This window comes from Chlorocebus sabaeus, chromosome 8 (genome assembly GCF_047675955.1).
Source record: "Chlorocebus sabaeus isolate Y175 chromosome 8, mChlSab1.0.hap1, whole genome shotgun sequence".
NCBI lineage: Eukaryota > Metazoa > Chordata > Mammalia > Primates > Cercopithecidae > Chlorocebus > Chlorocebus sabaeus.
Window position 1 is genome coordinate 51966123 of NC_132911.1, and position 22623 is coordinate 51988745.

General features: G+C 41.3%; 1 protein-coding gene across 4 annotated transcripts in view; it reads right to left on the reverse strand.

Moving 5' to 3' along the window:
- Nucleotides 1-22623, reverse strand: part of PRKDC (protein kinase, DNA-activated, catalytic subunit) — a 189496-nt gene that overhangs the window by 85597 nt on the left and 81276 nt on the right. For all 4 annotated transcript variants that reach the window (XM_008000566.3, XM_008000564.3, XM_008000565.3 and 1 more), the window contains exons 40-52: nt 22114-22241; nt 12005-12212; nt 10839-11017; nt 9843-10011; nt 9533-9598; nt 8364-8436; nt 7100-7248; nt 6271-6408; nt 5951-6070; nt 4592-4735; nt 2676-2827; nt 1542-1673; nt 109-220 (exon numbers count right to left, since the gene is read on the reverse strand). In XM_008000566.3, the coding sequence (XP_007998757.3) occupies nt 109-220; nt 1542-1673; nt 2676-2827; nt 4592-4735; nt 5951-6070; nt 6271-6408; nt 7100-7248; nt 8364-8436; nt 9533-9598; nt 9843-10011; nt 10839-11017; nt 12005-12212; nt 22114-22241 (1770 nt within the window). The remainder of the gene's footprint in view (nt 1-108; nt 221-1541; nt 1674-2675; nt 2828-4591; nt 4736-5950; nt 6071-6270; nt 6409-7099; nt 7249-8363; nt 8437-9532; nt 9599-9842; nt 10012-10838; nt 11018-12004; nt 12213-22113; nt 22242-22623) is intronic.

Genomic DNA, 22623 nt, shown 5'->3' on the forward strand with positions numbered 1-22623 from the left:
CCATTTTGTTTCTAATACCATACAGGAAATAAACATGTAAGTATCAAGGGTCATAACATATCAAAATAGAGTAAGAGGTATTTATTGAAAATTGCATAGCACACTCACGTTTTTTCTCTCCATAACATATCGAAGTATAAGTCCTAAAACTTCTGCTGCAGCAGCATACACTTCTTTATATCTTACAAAGGACATATTATTCACCAAAGCCTGAAAGTATCTACAATAAACACAGAAAAGACATATGCATCAAATAAACCATTCTGTTGTTCCACAAATATAAATGACAATTTTCCTTTTCATGTCATACTGACAGCCTAAGTTGAGGAAATCTAAATATAGAACGTGATGCAAATTCCATGTACAAATGCACACATCAGCATGTATTTAAGGGTGCCCGATGTCATAACCAGAAAATCGTAGGGCAGTCTGCTGTCCCATTATGCAGAACCGCTGCAGCTGGACCATCCCATAAGGCTGAACAGAAAGCTGCAGTGAAAGACAGAGCTACTATCCAAGATCATGGGGCACTGACTTCCTTTCAAAATCCACCAACTATAGCAGGACAAGGACAATAAAATGAAAAACAGCATACTCCCAATGCCATGCTGTGTGAGGAGGCTTCCCAGGGAGCCTCGCATCCACTGTCTGCGCTCAGGGGACTCTGCAAGGTTGTTCTGGCATCGAAGCCAAAGGCCCAGCCAGTGACTGTCTAAAAGGAGCTGAGTTCCCACTGAGGCTGCTGCGAAGCTGGCTGATTGCCTCAGCCCTGAGGTCACGTGTCATCTCTGGCACCAGTAACTGGTCCAACGGTGCTGCTGGGGGGCCAACACGGAGGACCAAACATAGAGAGTGAAACACTCACAGGGATGGGAGAGTCAGGTAGGGCAGGCGGAAACCCAGGGAGTGGCCAGGAGTCAACACTGACTTCACAACCCTCAGGAGCAGGACAAAGAAATACCCTTTTGTGATGTCCTGTAACCATCTTTCTGAGGCCTCTTGTCTTGGCATGTCACACCCAGCTGCCCTAGCTCCCAGGCAGACAGTGCAGCCCACCGTCTACCAGCCTTCAAGGTCAGAGAGCCCAGAACAAAGCCTCCTGAGGGGACTGCGTTACTTTTGGGGGTAAATGTTCAGAGTATCAGTTTAGAAAATAAGAAATACCACCTCTCATCTGTCAGTATGCACATGAAAAAAATTACACTGTTTTAAACACCTACATTTCTTATTTGCCCCAAACATATTTTTTCTTCCAGAAAAATCTAAATCCAACTTCCTACATTTAGGAAAAAAAAAAATTTTTTGGTACAGATGGGATCTTGCTATGCTGTCCAGGCTAGTCTCAAACTTCTAGACTCAAGCAATCCTCCTGTCTTGGCCTCTCAAATGTGTTAGAATTACAGGCATGAGCCAACATGCCTGGCCCAGAAACATTCGTAACATAGGTCTGGTCCTTAAATTTATCAAAACTGCACCATACCGAAGTCTGTCAATCCCGTTTGGGTAGACGTGACCTAAAAAATAATCAAGCAAACACGTACTCGCTACTCTGAATGCCACACTGCGGGTCATAGGGAGGCAGGTCATTGGCCATCACGATGCCTAGCAATTGAATCCCTACTGAGTTGTCTTTAGAATTAGGATCTTTACCGGAAAACTTTTCAAATATTAACCTGAAACATAAGCACAAAGGAGAAAATTGAGACTGTCACATAATCAAATAAGAAGCAGAAAGACAAATACAGAATTTTACTTTTTTGAGACGGAGTCTCACTCTCGCCCAGGCTGGGGTGCACTGGTGCGACCGAGACGGAGGCTTGGAGTCTCGCTTTGTCACCCAGGCTGGAGTGCAGTTGGCGTGGTCTCGGCTCACTGCAAGCTCTGCCTCCCGGGTTCACGCCATTCTCTTGCCTCAGCCTCCCAAGTAGCTGGGACTACAGGAGCCCGCCACCACACCCGACTAATTTTTTGTATTTTTTTTTTAGTAGAGACGGGGTTTCACCATGTTAGCCAGGATGATCTCGATCTCCTGACTTCGTAATCCGTCAGCCTTGGCCTCCCAAAGAGCTGGGATTATAGGCGTGAGCCACCATGCCCAGCCAAATACAGAATTTTCTAAAGCTACTCTTCAGGGTAAGAAATACTTTTTCTTTATTTCTGTTTCTTCCCCAGGTCTAGCTTTGACTTCATAGAAAAGCTTTCTTTTTCTTTTCCCATATCCAATACCCCTGCTTGCTAACACCTCCTGTTCACATCCAGGTTACTTCAGCTTTGTAACACTGGCAATTTTATTGCCCTCATATTTTAATTATTTGCCTAAATTCTCCCTTAGTTGATAGCAAAACTTTTTGAAAGTTTTAGCTTGCCTAAGGCTACAAAAAAAGAAATTACACACAAGTCCTACCCACCTCCCACCACCCTTTACCCCACGGGCCAATGGAGGGTGGTGCCCCTCCCCAGCATGGAGACATCACAGGCAAGCTGAGGGGGAGGGCAGGGCCACCGAAGGGCGCATCTGGAGACACACTCTGGAGGCTGTGGTTTAATTAGTAACAACAAATTATTTCCTTCCTCCTATCATTTCATGTAATTAAATTTCACTGTAATCATCATTTACCACACACTACATTTTAACCTAAATTTCTAAACAATACTGCAAAAACCAGTAAACATACCTATAAGGGATGGATAAACAATCCTTCCAGCACTCGACAAGGGTCTTTATAATTTCAAGGTTGTGTCTAAACACAGCTCTTTTTGGATGAAAGACATGTTTCATTAGGAAATTAAGCAATCGATTTGCTAACACTTCATCCTTAGGAACCCCCTGAAAAGGTACAGAAATTCTGTATTAATATGCGGCACTCCATTCTGGAAAAGCATTTTTAACTCAAGTTCATTTATAAAAGAAATCTGGCATTTTACAGGAGTCTGGCTCCAGTTCAAAGCCCTGTGATTTTTCAGAAACAGGCAACAACAAAGGCTGTCCCTGGCAAGAGGACCAGGCACCGCTGGTGCTGCAGTCTCGGAGCTGCCGTCCAGGGTGCAGGCTGTCAGCCGCCATGCCCCATGCAAGCACCTCTGCATTCCTCCCTGGAGCCTCCATGCCTAGGACCCTTTATCTGAGGCCCTGGACAGGGGTCACCTGCAGGGCAGGGGGGCGGCATGAAGGCACTTTCCGCACTCCGACTCAGTATCCAGTGCTTTCTGACTCAGCTCTTCCCCCATAAAACTGCACGGCCTCTTGTTCGGGGCCTCTCAACAGTGAGACAGTCCATGTCTGTGCTAATCCGCCTGGCTGCTGAGCAATGCACCATTCCAGGGGCAAACAGAACAGGGGGAGTCTCCCTCCAGTGTTAGCCTCTCACTTCCATAACTCCAGAGTGAGTAAACCCTTCGCTGCAACCCTCTTTCTGGCTTGCTGTTACTTTATTCAGCTACCCTGAGCCCGGCAGTTCCACTCTCTTGAGTTCAGCTGAGCCGCTGACTCATATCAGCTACATCAATCTCTTCCAACGGATTCTAAGTTAAACTAAACCCCTCTTAATTTTTTCATTTTATTAAGCAGAATGCAAAGTATTTCATTACACTAAGACAAAGAAATCTAAATTTGGTTAACTGTGAAACAAATGAGATGGGTACATCCAGAGGCAAGCGTATGAGAAAGCTCCGTGTATTTTTTTGTGGGGAGGTGGTGGTGGAGCGGGGGGAACGCAGTCTCACTCTGCTGCGCAGGCTGGAGCGTAATAGTGCGATTTCAGCTCACCGCAACCTCCACCTCCCCGGTTTAAGCCAATTCTCCAGCCTCAGTCTCCTGAATAGCTGGGATTATAGGCATGCAGCACCACGCCCAGTTAATTTTTTAATTTTTTTAGAAGAGATAAGGTTTCACCATGTTGGCCAGGCTGGTCTCAAACTCCTGACCTCAAGTGATCTGCCCGCCTCGGCCTCCCAAAGTGCTGGGATTACAGGTGTGAGCCATCACGCCTGGCCCCACATGTGTATATTATATTTAATACAGACTGCTCCTACCATCTCCTCACACGAAAATGTTTATATGCTGTCAGTGTCCACAGTTACATGAGTAGGCAAAGCTCGAACAAACACACACGTCTACACTGCTGGGTACCGCATCTGCCTCAACGTAACATGGTGTTACCATCTGGCAGCTACTGCTTTAGCCCTAATCTTGCCATTACTGGTATCAGTCAATACTCTGGGAGTAGAGAAGCTGGCACGAACGCCAAAATCTAGGGACTTCAGGGCAGAAGTTCTCAGAGCCTCCCATTCAGGGTTGGCTGACATTCAGTTTACACATAGTTTTAATAAATTTGCAATCTCATTTCTAAGGCAAGTAAAGGCAGCAAACAAAACGAAACAAACACCTGACAGCTTCATAATAAAAGCAAGGTCAGACGAATAAAACTAGAGCAGGCTGAGGCCATTTGGTTTAGAAGCACACCAGCAATGTAGCAACAAATGCTGAAAACCATAGCACAGTCAGTGAGAGGGACCTGAATTATGTGTCATAGGCTCTATAGGCTATTGGCAAAGGATAATATATTAACATAAAAGATGCATCAATCCTTACTGTCGGAGTGGCCAAGCCTGTCCATGAAAGAATAGTGGCCACTATCTCAACCACCATGTAGTGAATTCCTTCTCCTCCATTGTTTTCAGAAGCAGCCAGCTGCAACAAGGGGCTAAGCCAGTGCTTCGCATAAGGGCGAAAGACCTACAAGAGGATGTAAAAGTCAAGCATCAAAGAATGGTCTTGAATTGCCAAAATATTAATACAAGACTGTATCTTCCATCAGCTAAAATTTCATTCTATGACTGGACCTAAAGCCAAAAGGGAGGTAAGCACGTTAAAGTGAAGTCATTAGTGTGGGCCCTAATCCAATATGACTGGTGTCCTTATTAAAAGAGGAAATCAGGACACACAGACAGATACAAGGGGGGAAATGAGGTGAAGACATAGGGAGAATGTCTCTGACACACCACACAGTGCTCGAGGCTGCCAGATGCTGGGACCAGCCTGGACTAGGCTCTCTCACAGCTCTCGAAGGAACCAACCCTGCTGGCAGCTTGATCTCAGGCCATGGCTGTCTGAGTTCCCCCAGTGTGGCACCCTGAGACCATAGGCCCAGGGTGTGAAGAATCAAGTAAGCCTTGAGGAAAGCAGGTCCTATTGCAGCCCTAGAGCAGCCTGTCAGGGACCTCCTGACAGACTCACCACACCTGCAGAGCTGCCCAGAATGACCTTCTACGGAGCCAAGTGGATGGTGTTACCCCACCACTTAGTGCCCTTCAGTGGTTCCCTGGTGCTCAATGAATGAGCTCAACCCTCTGCATAGCTCTGGATGGCCTGGCCTGGCTGTGGTCCAGACCACACTCCCACAGCCCAGGCAGTCAGTGCAGACTTGCTCAGTTCACCCAGAGACCACCCATGCTATGCTGCTCCTTCCCTGCCGATTGCAAACTCCCACTGCACTACACCACATCTAACTCAAAGGACTTTCCAAAATCAACTCCAAGATGCTCCTACCTGACAAACTCAGCTACTGCCTAAGAGTCAGCTGTTTTTCATATAGAGTTAACAGGAATATTTTCTTCCCCCCGCCCCGCCTTTGTTGTTTTTTTTTTTTTTTGCTACTATACGTTGGCAGCTGTAAGAAAGCGGCTACATGTACTTTATATAAACACCACTTCTAACTCACAGAGGTGAATTTACATTTGTTAAGAATGATAAAAGAATGGTGACGAACAAGTAGATAAATATTGGATGGCTAATCAGAGAACAAAAATGTCATGCTCTGTACCTTTACATTTTCCTTTTCTGTGAGTGTTTTTAAGTAGATTCACAGAATTGCAATGGATTCATTCATAGAATTGAATAAACAGACTTATAGAATCTATTCAAAGAATAAAGAAATAATCAATTACTTACCTCTTCTGTATTAATAATAAGCTTGGCTAAGAAGAGACGGATATTTAATGATACTATTGGATTTCCCAGTTTGCCATGGAGGAATTTCATCCAAGGAGGAAGATCTCTTGGCACTGAATCCTAAAATAAAACATTCAAAATTACCTTAAAAAGTGGAATAAAATAACGTTACGTTTTTGATATGGGAAAACAATGACAAAGTAAGACATGAACAACAAAAAAATCACATTTATTTGATAAGCAGTTTGGTTTTGTCTTCAATATTAAATGTTAATATGACACCAATAAATACAGTATTAACAGATGAGTGGGAAAAGCACCTCTTCTCCTTGAGGCGGGCCCAGACTTCTGTGCATATGCTTCACCAGGGCCGTCAGGGGTGCCATACACTCGTGCCGATTGAGCTCATCCATCTCCAGCTCCAGCACATCATCATGCACCGCGGGGTCCCGCTGCTCCTGCGAAAGGGAGGGCCCAGGAGAGCAGAGGGTACAGTTAACATTCAGTGGACACGGCAGTGGATGTGGGAGGTTCTTTCTGGGGCAACAGCATATAACAAACACTTCAGAAATAACGATGATTTGGTGATATTAAATACACTCACTGTACAATTAACACATAAGAAGGATTTCGTGTCCTCCTTGTATCCCAAGTACATATTCCCCCTGCCCTGTCTGCCCAGTCACTCCACAGGGTGGCTCCTGAGGTCAGATGTCTCTGCTACACTGACCCCTGACCCTCATCTATGGTCACTCCCCAGGGTGGCTCCTGAGGTCAGATGTCTCTGCTACACTGACCCCTGACCCCCATCTATGGTCACTCCCCAGGGTGGCTCCTCAGGTCAGATGTCTCTGCTATGTTGACCCCCTGACCCGTCTGTATGGTGACTCCCCAGGAGTGCACCTCAGGTCAGATCATCTTTGCTATGTTGACCCCTGACCTCCTACTGTGCTGATGATATCTGACTGCTGAGTCAACAGAATAAAAGGCTAGGAATTAGATCTTGGAAAATTCTCCAAATTAACTCTATACTCTGAGGGCTGTCAATGGACAGGGAACTGGCTTCCTGTAGTAACCGCAAGGCATAGCTGTGACCCCCTTTCTTCACAAACATCGACAATATTCTTTTAGTATGTGAAATGTGATCACCCGTCTCCGAAAACGACCAGTGGTAGGTCTAGGGTCTTGGGAGCTGTATGAATAGCTCTGAACTCCGGTTGAGAAATCAAATTGACTCATTTCTTCACTCAGGGTACTGTCTGCCAAATATGACAGGGAAGACATATAGGAAGGACCGTCTGAAATATAAAAAAGGAGAAAATTACATGTATTCAAACACAATCAGTAAGAAATGTACTTCTCTAAACTCAAATGATATGAAAATGAAAGGGTATTTTAATCTAAGGTTTTCATCAACCCGGTGATTATTAACCCATTATCCAGATTAAGAAAGCAAAAAGGAAATGGGGAAGAGACCTCATTTTCTTTTTGTTGTTATCAAGCAGTTATTCTGTCATAGACAAGGAAATTGTTATACTGGGCCAATTTTGCATATGATTAACAAATTTTCTTTGCATTTAAAATTTTGATAATGTACATTTTGCCCATTAAGTCTAACATAAATGTGGGAAGAAATACTACTGAAAAGTAGCTAATCCAAAACATCTAAGGGATTTAGAAAATTGGTCCAAATTTTATTCTCATATCAAGAAATGATGATAAAGCTATAAAGAAAAATTAAGCAAAAAACAAAAACAAGGAGCATATAGAAGGATAGAGGACTAATTTTAAATAGAAGAGTCTATTTCAGGGGTTGACATTAAACAAAATGTCATGAGGTATGCTGACACCTGGGGTTGAGGGTATTAGCGGAAACGACCTGGGGCAAAAGCAAGCCTGGTGCCTACAAGGCACAGGGAGGAGCCTTATGCTGGAGTGAGCAGGAAAAAGGGCTGCAGGGGAGGGGGTCAGCAGATCAAGGTCTTTGAGCAGCTCTGTCCTGAAGGAGACGGGAACCCACAGTGAGGTTGGGCACAGAAGAGTGGCTGGAAGGACTTGTATTCTACTGTAGACTTCTGAATGTATCTAAATAACATACAAATACAATCCATATACAAACAACAAAACACCAAGCTAATTCTGTACTTTTAAAAAAGTGTAACATATCTGAGCCCCATCTGGCTGCTCTGAGACCTTTTCATGCAGCTCAGTTTAGCTAAGTACATTTCTTTCAAAATATAATTCCATTTGCCACTTAAAATACTTTTTCAAACTCAATTTCAATGTTTTAGGGCACTTAAAGCATTTTCTATTTATATAAAAAAAATCTTACTCCTCTACTTGTCTTAGAACGAAACAAAACAAAATAACCCATCGATTTGAATCCTTTCTCATGATTTTGAAAACATCCTACCTGAGTCCCCATTTGCTGCTTCTCTGGCTTCCTTCCTAATTTCAATGTACTTTTTCTTTCTTTCCATAGGAACCTATTGGGCAGAACAAAAATGTAAAACATTTTATAATAACAGTCATGCTTTTTCTGTTTTAGTAGCAATCTGGTAAAAAAAAAAAAAAAAAATTATAAATTTTTAAACAAAACAAAACAAAAAATTTTAAAACAAAACAAATTTGAAAGCACTCAAAACATAACCTCAACAAGAGACTAGTGAGTGTCCCCTAAGGAAAGCCCTTCCTGCAGATTCCCACAGCACTTGGCCCAGGCACTTCACCTCCATCTCAGCTCTGGTATAGCTCACTGCATACAGTGTGTACTAAGCTCTTATGCCTGGATTGCTGATAAATTTTATTATCTCTGAGCCTCAGTTTCTTCAAATCTAGTTATGATATCATGGTGCCTTACACTGTTGTATAGAAGTAACATACAGCATGTGTCTACATGCTTAAGGTGCTAATTTTGTTGTTTTTTAGTTCTTTGAACATATGCCTAGAAAACAATCCTAGTCTTGTTCAAGGCAGGATCACCATTCACATATAGTGGTGAAGCACTAAGACATGGTGGAGATCAGCAGCTGTGTGGGGAAAGTGCACGCCATGGGGGATGAGCTAAGCTCTCTGCCCATCTTCCCATTTCCAATGGGTGGTGAAGGCAGCAACCAACACATTCTCACCAACTGTCCAATTGCTGAGGCTGGCATGTCAATCTGAGTTTGGCTAAAACAAACCTTGTCCCATCTGCCAGAGCAAGTCTTCCAGTTAACCCATGACTCTTCCATGATCCTGGCACGTTGCCCAAGCAAGGCCACAGTAAGGATCTCGACTTCTTTGACTGGAGCAATTCACTCAGAAAACAACTTCTGGGATATGTCCTAACACTTGCTTTTACTGGCACTGTCTTTCTATCACATGTCAAGAGATGAAATCAAGTTCTGACAAATTTTGTAGTTGCCTGAGATTGTATCTGAAGCTAAAATTGCCAGTTTTTGTATAAACTACATGAAACCACCAGTTTTTGTTGAAAGCCGACTTGAATACTGGCAACTTAACGTGTTCGACATAATATGGTTTTCTTTGTGAGCACTTGGTAAGTCTTTTTTAACTTAGAACACTGACAATTTCACTCACCTCAACTTCTACAGGAAAATTATAGCGGCGCTTCAGGTCAATCAGATTTTCAAAAATAAGCAAGTTCTGTGAATACAAAGAATCATGTAAAAATAGCTGAATGGTGAAAATCCTCATAACTGATGTTACTTTAGAATTAATGCTATGTAGTAACTCATGGAAAAGCACTCCAGCTTTAAATATACCTATGCAGAATTAAAAGAACCACATCTTTAATATAAGATGGTGCAAATTATCTATAAGTTTAATATAATCTAACTTTTGAACTCCTACAATGACAACAATAGTGCACACCTTAGGAGAGGCCTACCTTTTCTGGTTTTTCACTAAACAGAAAACCTTGGTAAAATTTTAACTCATTAAAGACACAGCAGATGACAGATATGGCGCAGTTGTATGCTGCACAATGGTAAAGTCTTCTCCTCTCCAGCAGCTGATTCTCTCCTGCCATGTTCTCTGTAAATGCATCGTAGCACAATCTGCAGAGACATACACATGACAAATCAATTCACACAACATGGCAATCACTGCTCAAGCCCTAATGCCATTCCCATTCAGCCTTTCTCGAGTGTCAGGCTTGTGCCAAGCAGAGTATTGGGCACTGGGAATATGAAAAGGAGCATGTCACCCATCTCACAGCAAGGGCAGCATACATACATGGATCTTGCAACACAGTGGTCAGTGATGCAACGGCATCAAGTGCAGTAAGTAAACAGAGGGAAGCAAGGAGGACAGACAAAAGCCTAGTCATGACTGAACAGTGACATCATTCACTGATGAGTTAAGATAGCACTAAGAGGAGGCTAATAATGATTGTTTGGAGATGCAAAATGAGACACGGCAAAGTCTGTGTTCAATATTTACTAGGAGGAGAATTCCATTAAAAGACAAGTTTTAGAGAAAATACATTTGACTACTTTTGTGTTTAGAATGCCTGTTAAAAAATATTTACTATTCCTTTAATTTCAAATCTCAGAAAAAATACAATACTCTAAATCTTCTGTTACTGAAAATCACAGTACTAAAAATATATCAAGCTATTCAAGGGGAAAAACAGCAGGAAAAGAACAGTAAAAGGAGAAAGTTTTATTATTTGTAAAATATTAGTACAAGATAAAACAACTGTCATCCAATACACCCTAAACTAACACCCTAATTAAAGTTCACCTAAGTGGTTTATAAGAAGAAAACTATAAAAGCTCGGTATCTAAATAAAATATTTATTCACATTATATACACAAATAAAAATATATGTACCCAGAGCATTGATAAATACAATAAAATCCAAAATTAAGTAAAATCTTACTTAATCAGTGTCTTTGTAAGTTCATTTCCTTCTGTAATACGCGAGCCATGGAAAACTTGATTAATTTTAGATTCCTTAGCGTGAACATCATCTTTGGGAAGACGAGAATACATCACATCTAGAATCTTATAGTAGCCCATCTTCTTGGTGATTTGAGTATCAAAGGTAGATTCATTTAGCTTCAAAAAAGTAACATATAATTATCTTTGGTCTTATTAAACATGAAATAAACCTTATTGAATATACCAAATTTAATACTTAATATCCTTTAGACAGACAGAATTTTAACAGTCAAAAATGCTAAATCACTTCAATAAGAAAGCATGCAATTGTCCAGGTCTAGAACATGAATACAAGCATTTGATATGTTACACTGGGTGAAGCAGGAAATAATGCATGACATCCAAATAGTGAGCCAAGGGTAGAAAATGTTTGCACAAAATCTTACTGAAGACAAGGGAGCAACAGGTGAAAATCCAAAATTCTCAGCTATTTTGAAGTTTGCATTAACAATGCGGCATCTGGGTATTCATAGTATTTCCCAACAGGATTCCAAGGGAGGCTGAGTGATACATCCTGCCCTCGCCCCACAAAACGTATCCAAAAGATGCCCTCATTCCTGAATCCTACCTCCTCATGTGGCAAAAAAGGACTTTGTAGACAAAATTTAGTTAAGGGCCTTGTGATGAGGAGATTATTTTGGATTGTTCAGGTGGGTAGGCCATAAATGAAATCACAGGCAACCCTGTAAGAAGTATGTGTAGGGAGATTAGATAGACAGGCAATGGAAATGTGACCAAGGAGGAATAGACCAGGGTGATACCAGCACAAGCCAAGCAATGCTGGCAGCCCCCAGAACCTGGAAGAGTCTGGGAACAACTCTTCCCTGAGTTCCCAGAGCGAGCGTGGCCCTGACAACACTGTGATGTCAGCCCAGTGAAACTGATTCTGGACTTCTGGCCTCCAGAAGTATAAGAGACTATCCAAATTTGCATAAGCTGTTACAGAAGCCACAGGAAATAAAGGCAGATCCCGTTTAGCCACAGGCTGTTATGTGGCACACTCCTCGAACAGCAGAGGCCATGTGACTGAGCACACAGCAGTATCTAAGCACACCCGTCAAATAGGCTGCTCACTTCTTATAACTGATTTAAGGTGTATGATACCTTTGTAAACCTGGACTTCAGCACATCAATGGCATCCACCACAATTGTGCTAAAGAATTCTCTCAAAGCATCCAGGCTACAGTGCCACAGTAGAGTGAGGAGAGAGCGGTCCACAAAGGATTGGCGTGTGAAACTTAGGCGGGGGTCATCCTTCCTGAACATTTCATACACGCTTTCCAGAAGGCCTACTTGTGTGACGCATGAACCCCTAAGAAAACAAGATAAAATTATATGAACATCCCTGCTTTGAAGAGGAACTTTATGAGTGCCTACTACATAACAGGCAAAGTAAACACCAATGATTACAAATCACAAAAATAACTTTAAGGACTATATATATGCAAAATCCACAAAATACAAAAAGCATTTGCACATGAACCATACTACTTTTATTCACTCCCCAAAATCTTCAAATCAAACGTGGGCATTAAAAAGAAGAATGTTTCATTTACTTTCAAATCTGGTCTTGCTTCAAGAACATCTGAAAGGCTCTGGAAGAGTCTCAAGCTTAAAACAGACACATTTCCAGGATATAAAACTTAGAAGTTGGCCGGGCGTGGGGGCTCACGCCTGTAATCCCAGTACTTTGGGAGGCTGAGCCTGGCAGATCTTGAGATCAGGAGATTGAGACCACCCTGGCCAACACAGTGAAAACCTATCTCTACTAAAAATACAAAAATTAGCTGGACATGGTGGTGCGCAACTGTAGTCCCAGCTACTCTGGAGGCTGAGGCAGAAGAATCGCTTGAACACGGGAGGCAGTGGGTGCAGTGAGCCAAGATCGCACCACTGCACTCCCACCTGGCAACAGAGAGTCTGTCTCAAAAAAAAAAGAAAAATTCAGAGGTTATGATTTTAAAGTTCTAGTTTCTCCCTACCAATGAACCATCATTGCTATTTTCCAAACAGAAATATACCTATCTGGTCCTTTCTCACCTGAAAATAATATATTTGAATAATCATCTATAAAGTTCTGTCTATAAATCTGTAAATTAAGAATGTAGAATTAGTATCCTCATCTATAAAAATAAGAGGGTTAAGACTAAACGACCATTAAAATTCTGATGTCATGAAGTTAGATAACCCGTGCAAAAATATTAGATTCAGAAGGTAACTCAGTCATAAAGACTATAGGACACTACTAGATGCCATACAGGCTTTGCAAAGTTCGTTTGGGTACTACAATGGACTGAATGTTTAAGACTCTCCAAATTTCTATGTTGAAATCCTGACCCCCAATGTGATTGTATTAGGAGGTAAGGCTGCTGGGAGGTATCAGTGCCCTTATATAAGAGGTCCCAGAGGCCAGGTGTGGTGGCTTATGCCCGTAATCCCAGCACTTTGGAAGGCCGAGGTGGGTGGATCACCTGAGTTCAGGAGTTGGAGCGCATAGATCACCTGAGGTCAGGAGTTCAAGACCAGCCTGGCCAACATGGTGAAACCCCGTCTCTACTAAAAATACGAAAATTAGCCTGGCATGGTGGCAAATGCCTGTAATCCCAGCTACTCAGGAGGCTGAGGCAGGAGAATTGCTTGAACCTGGGAGGCGGAGGTTGCAGTGAGCTGAGATCACACCTTTGTACTCCTGCCTCGGCAACAACAGAGAAACTCTGTCTTAAAAAAAAAAAAAAAAAGCCCCAGAGAGTTCCTTGCCCCTTCTACCGCAGATGACTCAGAGAGAAGGTGCTGCCTATAAAGCAGGCAAGCAGGCTGTCATTAGACACTCCGTCAACTGGCAGCACGTTCTTGGACTTCCCAGCCTCCAGAACCATGAGAAATGTATTTCTGTTGTTTTATAGGCCACCCACTCTGTGCTATTTTGCTATAGCAGCCTGAAAGGAATAACGCAGGCACCATCCTAGGTTCACTTTCTCTTGAGGAGCTTTCCACTAGCACGCACAGTAGAGATGCACATAAAACATCCAACTCTTACGTAAAAAGCTAAGATGGTAAGGAGAAGCAAAATAAAAATAGCAAAGACTTAATGTTAAAAATGGGCCCACAGATGATTTACTGAAAAATAAATGCAAATTAAATATATAAAAATGTGTCCGACTTCACTCATAATAAAAGAAAAATTAAAGTAACAAAGGGAAACCCTTCCTCACCTATAAATTGGTAAAAATCCAAATGATTCAGAATGTTGGCAAGACAGTGGTGAAACTGATACTCTAGTACATTACAAATAAGGAAGGAATGCAAATAATACAGCCCCAAAAGAAGCAATACAGAGATACCTGGCAAAAAATACAAATGCACTTACCTTTTCATCTGCATTTAGGAATCTACCCCAAAGATACATGGGCAAATACAAGACGATATAAACACAAGGTTATTCACAATGGCATTACTATTATTTTTTAAAAACATTTTTGTAATGATGGGGTTCTGCTATGTTGCTCAGGCGGGTTTCAAACTCCTGGGCTCAAGTGATCCTCCTGCCTCAGCCTCCCAAAGCACTGGGATTATAGGTGTAAGCCACTGCATCTGGCTTCCCTGTGGCATTAAGTTTAACAGCAAAAGATTGAACCCAGAAGTTCATTGGCAAGGGGCTGCTTTAAAATACTATGATACTTCTTTGCAATGAAGAATTAAACACCAATTTTTTAAGGAAAAAAATGAGGAAGATCTCTATATGCTGATAGGACAAGATCTGTACAAGACACAAGTGGAAGAGATAGGAAGGTGATAGGGCAAAAGAGGAATGAGAGAGGGCCAGAGATGGAAGGAAGATCCTCTGAATTGTAGCTCATTATATAGCTTTGATTTTAGTCATGTAAATATCATACACGTTCAAAATGAAAATTGAGTCAAAAGAAAAAACAAAATTTCTAAAATTTGAAAATTAATTAAATAAGCACTACTAATTGGTGTAAAAACCACACATCAAGAAAAAAACTACATCAAATGATTTTGGAACACAAAATTTGACTGTATATCCTTAGATGGCATGTACTAAGAAAATTATAACTAAAATGAAAAATTTAAACTTCATCTAGCTGTCATTATTCTATGTAATAATACTGGTATTGTTATTTTTGAAAGTATTTTGTGTATATTGTAAAGCCATTGAGTAATTATAGACTATCATTGGAAACAACATTAGAAAGGAAAAGAGAACAAGATGCACAGTGTAAAGGAATAAGAAAAAAAGTTACATTAAAATCCTATAAAACAGAAAAAAGAATAAGAAAAAAATTTTAATAGTAAAAAATTTGGTTGCCTTTTATTTATTTTTGTTTATTTTTTCAGGCTCTCTGGCCTTATTCCCAATCTCAGGAAGCATGCAGTCCTTCACTATTACATATTTTGTTGGCTATTGGTTTTTCATAGACAGCCTTTGTCAGTTTTATCACAAATGAATGTTGTAGTTTGTCAAAAGTTTTCCTGCATCTACTGAAATTATAATGAGTTTTTGTCCTTTATTCTATTAATACAGTATCTAAGACTGATTCCCAGATAGAAAAGCAACCTTGTATTCTTACAATAAACGCCAACAGGTTACGGCGTATAATGTTTTGTGGGTATTGCTGAATAGGTTAATGTATCTTTAAACATTTTTGTGTTTATACTCAAGAAGGATACTGGTCTAGAGTTTTCTTGTGCTGTCTTTCTCTTATGTTGGTCTTGCTACTTGCCTCACAAAAGGAGTTGGGAAGTGTTCCTTCCTCCTCTATATCCTGAAGGGTTTATGAACTACTGGTATAATTTCTTTTTAAATATTTCAATTCCAGGCACAGTGGCTCACACTTGTAATCCCAGCACTCCGGAGGCTGAGGAAGAAGGATCATCTGAGCCCACGAGTTCAAGACCAGCCCAGGCAATTTAGGAAGAACCTCTCTACATTTAAAAAAAAAAAAAAAAAAAAAGGCTGGGCTTGATAGCACGCCTGTAGTTCCAGCTACTACGCAGGCTGAAGGAAGACTACATAAGCCCAGAAGTCAAGGCTGCAGTGAGCCATGATCATGCCACTGCACTCCAGTAGGGCAATAGAGCAAGACCCTATCTCAAAAATAAACGAATGAATGATAAAATTCAATGGAAGGAATGGACCAAGAAGGCTAAATAGAAGCCTCTAGTGATTGTCTCCCCTGCAGAATGCCAAAATGAACAATTATCTGTACAAAAAAGCACCTTCGTAAGAACCAAAAATCAGGTGAGTGATCATAGTACCTAGTTTTAACTTCGTATTAAGGAAAGAGGCATCGAAGAAACTAAGAAAGATAGTCTTCAATCAACTATACCACTCCTTCTCCATCCCCCAGCAGCAGTCACACGCAGGACACAGAAGCTGTGCACTTGGGGGAGGAAAAGCACTTTGCATTGGAACTCAGTGCTGTCCTGTCACAGCAGAAACCAACCCAGGGCAGAATTTAGCCAGCACTCACTGAGAGAACATTTAGACCAGCCCTAATCAGAGGCAAACTATCCATCCCAGTGGTCAGAAACTACATTCTGACAAGCCCTGCCACCATGGGCTAAAGTGCCTTGGGGTCCCAAATAAACTTGAAAGGCAACTAAGATGACAACAACTGCAATTCCTGGGCAAGTCCTGGTGCTGGGCTGGGCTCAGAACAAGTGGACTTGGGGGGCACATGACCTGAGATACCAGCTGTGGCCACCATGGGAGTACTTGGCCATGCCTACCACAACCCCAGGTAGTACAGCTTGCAGTAATAAAAGTGACTCCTTTCTTCTGCTTGAGGAGGAGGGGGAGAGTAAAGAGGACTTTGTCTTGCAACTGGGATACCAGCTCAGCCACAGTAGAACAGGGCACCAGCGAGAATCCTGAGTCCCAGACGACATTTTTAGACACACTCTGGGCCAGAAGGGAACCCGCTGTCTTGAAGGGAAGGGCTCAGCCTGATGGGATTCATCACCTACTGACTAAAGAGCCTTTGGGTGATGAATTATCAGTGCCAACCAGGTAGTACTTGCTGTGGGCCTTGGTTAAGACCCAGGGCCATGCTGGCTTCAAGTGTGACCCAGTACATTCCCAGTTGTTGTGGTCACAGGGAGAAACCCTTTCTGCTTGAGAGAAGGAGAAGGAAAAGTAAAGAAGACTTGCATTACGTTTCATGCCTTGCAACATGGGCACCAGCTTGGCCACAGAGATGCAATATCCCCAGAGGGCTTCTGGGGTCCCCAGTTCTAGGCCTTGGCTCTTAGACAGGATTTCTGGACCTGCCCTGGGCCAGAGGGGAGCCCACTACCCTGAAGGGAGAGACTCAGAACTGGCAGCATTCACCACAAGCTGACTACAGAGCCCTTGAGCCTTGAGTGAAAATCAGCGGTAGCCAGGCAGTCCTCACTGCAGGCCTGGGGCAATGGTGACCACAGGGAGAGACTTCTCTATTTTAGGAAAGGGGAGGGGAGAATGAAAAGGACTTTGTTTTGCAGCTTGGGTACCAGCTCAATAGCAGTGGAACAGAGCACCAGGTAAATTCCTACAGTTCCCAACTCCAGGCCTGGCTCATAGATGGCATCTCTTGACCCACCTGGAGGCGGGGCGAAATCACTGTCTTGAAGGAAAGGACACAAGACTGGTTAGATTTGCCTCCTGCTGATTATAGAGCCACTGGGCCTTGAATGAACACAGGCAGTAGCCAAGTAGTGGTCACTTAAGGCCTTCGGTGAGACCCAGTGCTGTGCTGTGCTGTGCTGTGCTGTGTGCTTCAGGTCTGACCCCGTGCAGTCCCAGTGGTGGTGGCTACAGAGGTGCTCGTATCACCGTTCCCCCAGTTACAGGCAGCTCAGCAGAGACAGAGAGACTCCATTTGTTTGAGAAAAGTAAGTAAACAAGAGTCTCTGCCTGGTAAGCCAAGGAATTTTCCAAGATTGTACCAAGACCACCAAGGTGGTACCTCTATAAGTCTGTAAGAACCACAGTGTTACTGGGCTTGGGGTACGTCCTACAGCAGATTATGACTTAGGGTGGCCCCTAAAGCAGATATGGCTTCAGTGACCAAAGACTTAGATCAAACCCCCAAGTACCTTCAAATACCTGGAAAGTCTTCCCAAGAAGGATGTATATGAACAAGCCCAGAAGACTACAATAAATACCTAAAATATTTAATGCTCTGACATCAATGAACATCCACAACCATCAAAACCAGCCAAGAAAACATGACTTCACCAAATGAACTAAATAAGGCACCAACACCAATCCAAGAGAGACAGAGGTATGTGACCTTTCAGACAGAGAATTCAAAATAGCTGTTTTGAGGAAGGCCAACAAAATTCAAGATAATACAGACAAGGAATCCAGAATCCTGTCAGATAAATTAAACAAAGAGATTGAAAAAATTTAAAAGAATCAAGCAGAAATTCTGAATCTGAAAAGTGCAGATGACATACTGAAGAATGCACTGGAGTCTCTTAAAAGCAGAACTGATCAAGCAGAAGAATGAATTAGTGAACATGAAGGCAGGTTATTTGAAAATACATAGTCAGAGGGGACAAAAGAAAAAAATAAAAACCAATGAAGCACACCTACAAGACGGGGTTTCACCGTGTTAGCCAGGATGGTCTCGATCTCCTGACCTTGTGATCCACCTGGCTCGGCCTCCCAAAGTGCTGGGATTATAGGCATGAGCCACCGCACCTGGCCAATATTTTACATTTTTAAATAATTAAGAGTATAACTGGATTATTTCTAACACAAAGAAGGGATAAATGTTTGAGGTGATGAATACTTCAGTCACCTTGACCTGATTATTACACATTTTACACCTGTATCAAAATATCTCATGTACCCCATGAATATATGCACCAATGACCAACAAAAACAAAAATATATCATATATCTGGGCCGAGCACAGTGGCTCACGCCTGTAATCCTAACATTTTGGGAGGCTCAGGAGGGAGGATTGCCTGAGCTCAGGACTTTGAGACCAGCCTGGACAACATGGCAAAACCCCATCTCTACTAAAAATACAAAGAATTATGCGAGTGTGGTGGTGTGCCCCTGTAGTCTCAGCTACTCAGCAGGCTGAGGCACAAGAATCACTTGAACTCGGGAGTTGGAGGCTGCTGTGAGCCACTGCACTCCAGCCTGGGAGACAAAGTGAGACTCTGTCTGAAATATATATACACATACATACATATATTTGATAAAATTCACTAGTAGCTATCTGGAGGCCAGGCGCAGTGGCTCATGACTGTAATCCCAGCACTTTGGAAGGCCAAGGCAGGCAGATCACTTGAGCCCAGGAGTTCAAGACCAGCCTGGGCAATATGGCAAAACCCTGTGTGTATACAAAAAATACAAAACTAGCCGGGTGTGGTGGTACATCCCTGTAGTCCCAGCTACTCACGAGGCTGAACTGGGAGGATTGCCTGAGCCCAGGAGGTCAAGGCTGCAGTGAGCCTTGACCACTGCACTCCAGCCTGGATAACAGAGTGTGACCCTGCATCTAAAAAAACAAAACAAAAAAGCCATGTAGGTCTGGGATTTTCTTTACAGAAAGGTTTTTAGTTATTAATTCAATTTAATTACTTGTTAGGGATGTATTCATACATTTTATTTCTTCTTGAGTCAGTTTTGGTAATTTATGAATTTCTATGAATTTGCCCATTTTGCTTAAGTTGCTGAATTTGCTGGCCTAATATTTTTCATAATATTCGCTTATAATCTTCTTACAGTTTCTAAGAGGTCAGTGGGTTACATCCACCTCTTTTCATTCTTAAAAAGTTTTGACAAACTGTGGTTTTTCCTTTATTTTTGGTTAGCCTAGCTAATGGTTTGTCAACTCCTTTAACTTTGATTGTGAAAACAAATACTGATTTTTCTCCACCATTTTTCTGTTTCCTATTGCCTTCCTTTGTACTACTTTTGGTTTAGTTTTTTTTTTTTTTCCCCTAGATTTTAAGGTAGAAAGTTCAGATTACTAACTTAAATCTTTCCTATTTTCAAACATAGGAATTAAAAGAGATAAACTTCCCTCTGAGCACCTATTTAGTTGCATCACATGTGGATATGCTTTATTCTTATTTTATTCAGATCAAAATACTATCTGACTTCCTTTGTAATTTCTTATTTGACCCCAGGGCTATTTAGAAATATGCTATTTATTAATTAGTTGATTATTTACAAATATTTTCAGATTCCCAAAATTTCCTTGTGTTGTTGAATTCTAATTTAACTTCACTTTGGACAGAGAACATACTTTGTATGATTTCAATCTTTTTAAATTTGTCAAGACTTGTTTTTATGGTATAGTATATAGTCTGTCCTAAAGAATGCTTCAAGTATGCTCAAAGAGAATGTATTCTGCTGCTGTGCAGAATTCTGTTTTATAGTTGGTTAATTATGATATCTTTTAAAATATCAGTAGAAAGGAATGAACTATGTCATGGATGAACATCAAAAACATTATGCTGAACAAAGAAGCCAGGAATAAGAAATCACATATTGTATAATTCCACTTATATAAAATGTCCAGAGAAGGCAGATTTATAAAGACAGAAAGTAGATTAGCGTTTGCATGGAGCTAGGATCAGCAATAGCAGTCAATTGCAAATGGTCCTATGGGGTTTTACTGGGGAATAAAAATGTTGCATGGTGCTGGTTGCATACTCAATAAAGTTCCTAAAAATCATGGAACTATATACTTACAGTTGGTGAAGTTTATGATCTGTAAAATACAACTCAAGACAAATTTACATGGATATTTACAAATTCAATATAGATAAATGCCAATTTTAAAAATTCATTGGAAGTTTACTATGAGAACTAACCATGGCATCAAACCCTTACTTCAAAAATCAATCAGGGCCAGGTGGGGTGGCTCACATCTGTAATCCCAGCACTTTGGGAGGCCAAGGCAGGCGGATCATTTGAGGTCAGGAGTTTGAGACCAGCCTGGCCAACATGGTGAGACACTGTCTCTACTAAAAATACAAAAATTAGCCATTGTGGTGGGGTGTGCCTATAATCCCAGCTACTTGGGAGGCTGACACAGGAGAATCACTTGAACCCGGAAGATGGAGGCTGCAGTGAGCCAAGATCAGGCACTCCAGCCTGAGTGACAGAGCCACTCTGTCTCAAGAAAAAAAAAAAAAAAATCAATAATCAATTATGTCCTATCTTTCCCACTCTATTTTTGCTAAAATACTAAATTGCATTTTTGGTAATCAAACAATCCCAGTGATGAGACCTTCATTACACTGTAATTCCAGGCACTAAATTTAGAAGGAATAAAAGAATCAGGAAAATGGCCATTTGTAACTCTTAATGAAATTAAGTGATTCAGGGCAACCATCATAAATGGAGCTAAACCATGAGGAAAATGCAATGATGCACATGGCTAGTCAATCCTAGCATCACTAAAAGCAGGACCACCAGATATTATACACCTCCTAATGCCATGAATAAGAAGTATAAAGTATCAACTATTAGTCTTGCCAAAATTTCAACCTGAATCTAACTGTGCTTTTAGACATAACTTTTAAATTTACAGAAAACCCAAGGACTGGAGGAAGAAGTTAAATGAATGTAAAAGAATCAGATATATCCAGAATATAAGACATTGTACAGGACAAGTGTCCAAGTTTCTCCAACAAAATAAATAATAAAGGAGAAGACTGTTTTAAATGCAGACTGAAGAGACACAACAGTGAAATGCCATGTATGAACTTCGTTTGGATCATATTTCAAATAACCCAACACTGTCAGTATGTTTGAGACTACTGAGGAAATCTGACTACGGAATTACTGAGAATTTTGTTCAGTTGATAATGGTACTATGGCTATTCAAGAAAACTGCTTTAAGAGACATATACAGAAGGATTTAGAGGTGAAATGACATGGTGTCCGAGATTTGCTTTAAATTACAATAGCAGCAGCAAAAACGAAAAATGATAAAAGGCCAAATGAAGCTTGGAAAATGCTGAACTTTGTTCAATCTGGAGCCTTATTTATACTCTTCTTCTAGCTTTGTGTATATTTGAAAAATATAATAATAAAAGTCTTGTTTTAAAGACAAAAAAAATAAAAGTTTAGTAGCAAGAATGTAATTGTCACTCAGCTTTTTTTGGAACACAGAAGATAATTTCCCACAACACCAAAATGCGTATGGTTTCTGAGATCCCAGACCAGAATGACTTACCTTCTGGCAATTCTCTTGAAACTGGATTGAAATAATTCTTCCATGACATGCTGCTGTTCCCGACAAAGAACTTCTGTCATCAATTCCAACAACATAGGGCTTTGAGATAATTCCAATGCATCTAGAAACTAGAAAAAATACATCAACATCATCAAAATTTTGTTGAGTTTTACTAAAAATATTAAGTTTCTTATGTAATAAAAATATATAACATATAGAAAAATATACCAGAATTTCACAGACTTAACAAATACCAGTATTTCTGTCATTTTTATGGATATTGTGAGTGGCTGGTGTATATCAATGTTCACTATACTGAGCCTAGATTCTTTTTAGGGTTTTTTTTTTTTTTTGAAACAGAGTCTCGCTCTATCGCCCAGGCTGGAGTGCAGTGGCGCGATCTCGGCTCACTGCAAGCTCTGCCTCCCGGGTTCACGCCAGTATCCTGCCTCAGTCTCCCGAGTAGCTGGGACTACAGGTGCCCGCCACCACGCCTGGCTAATTTTTTGT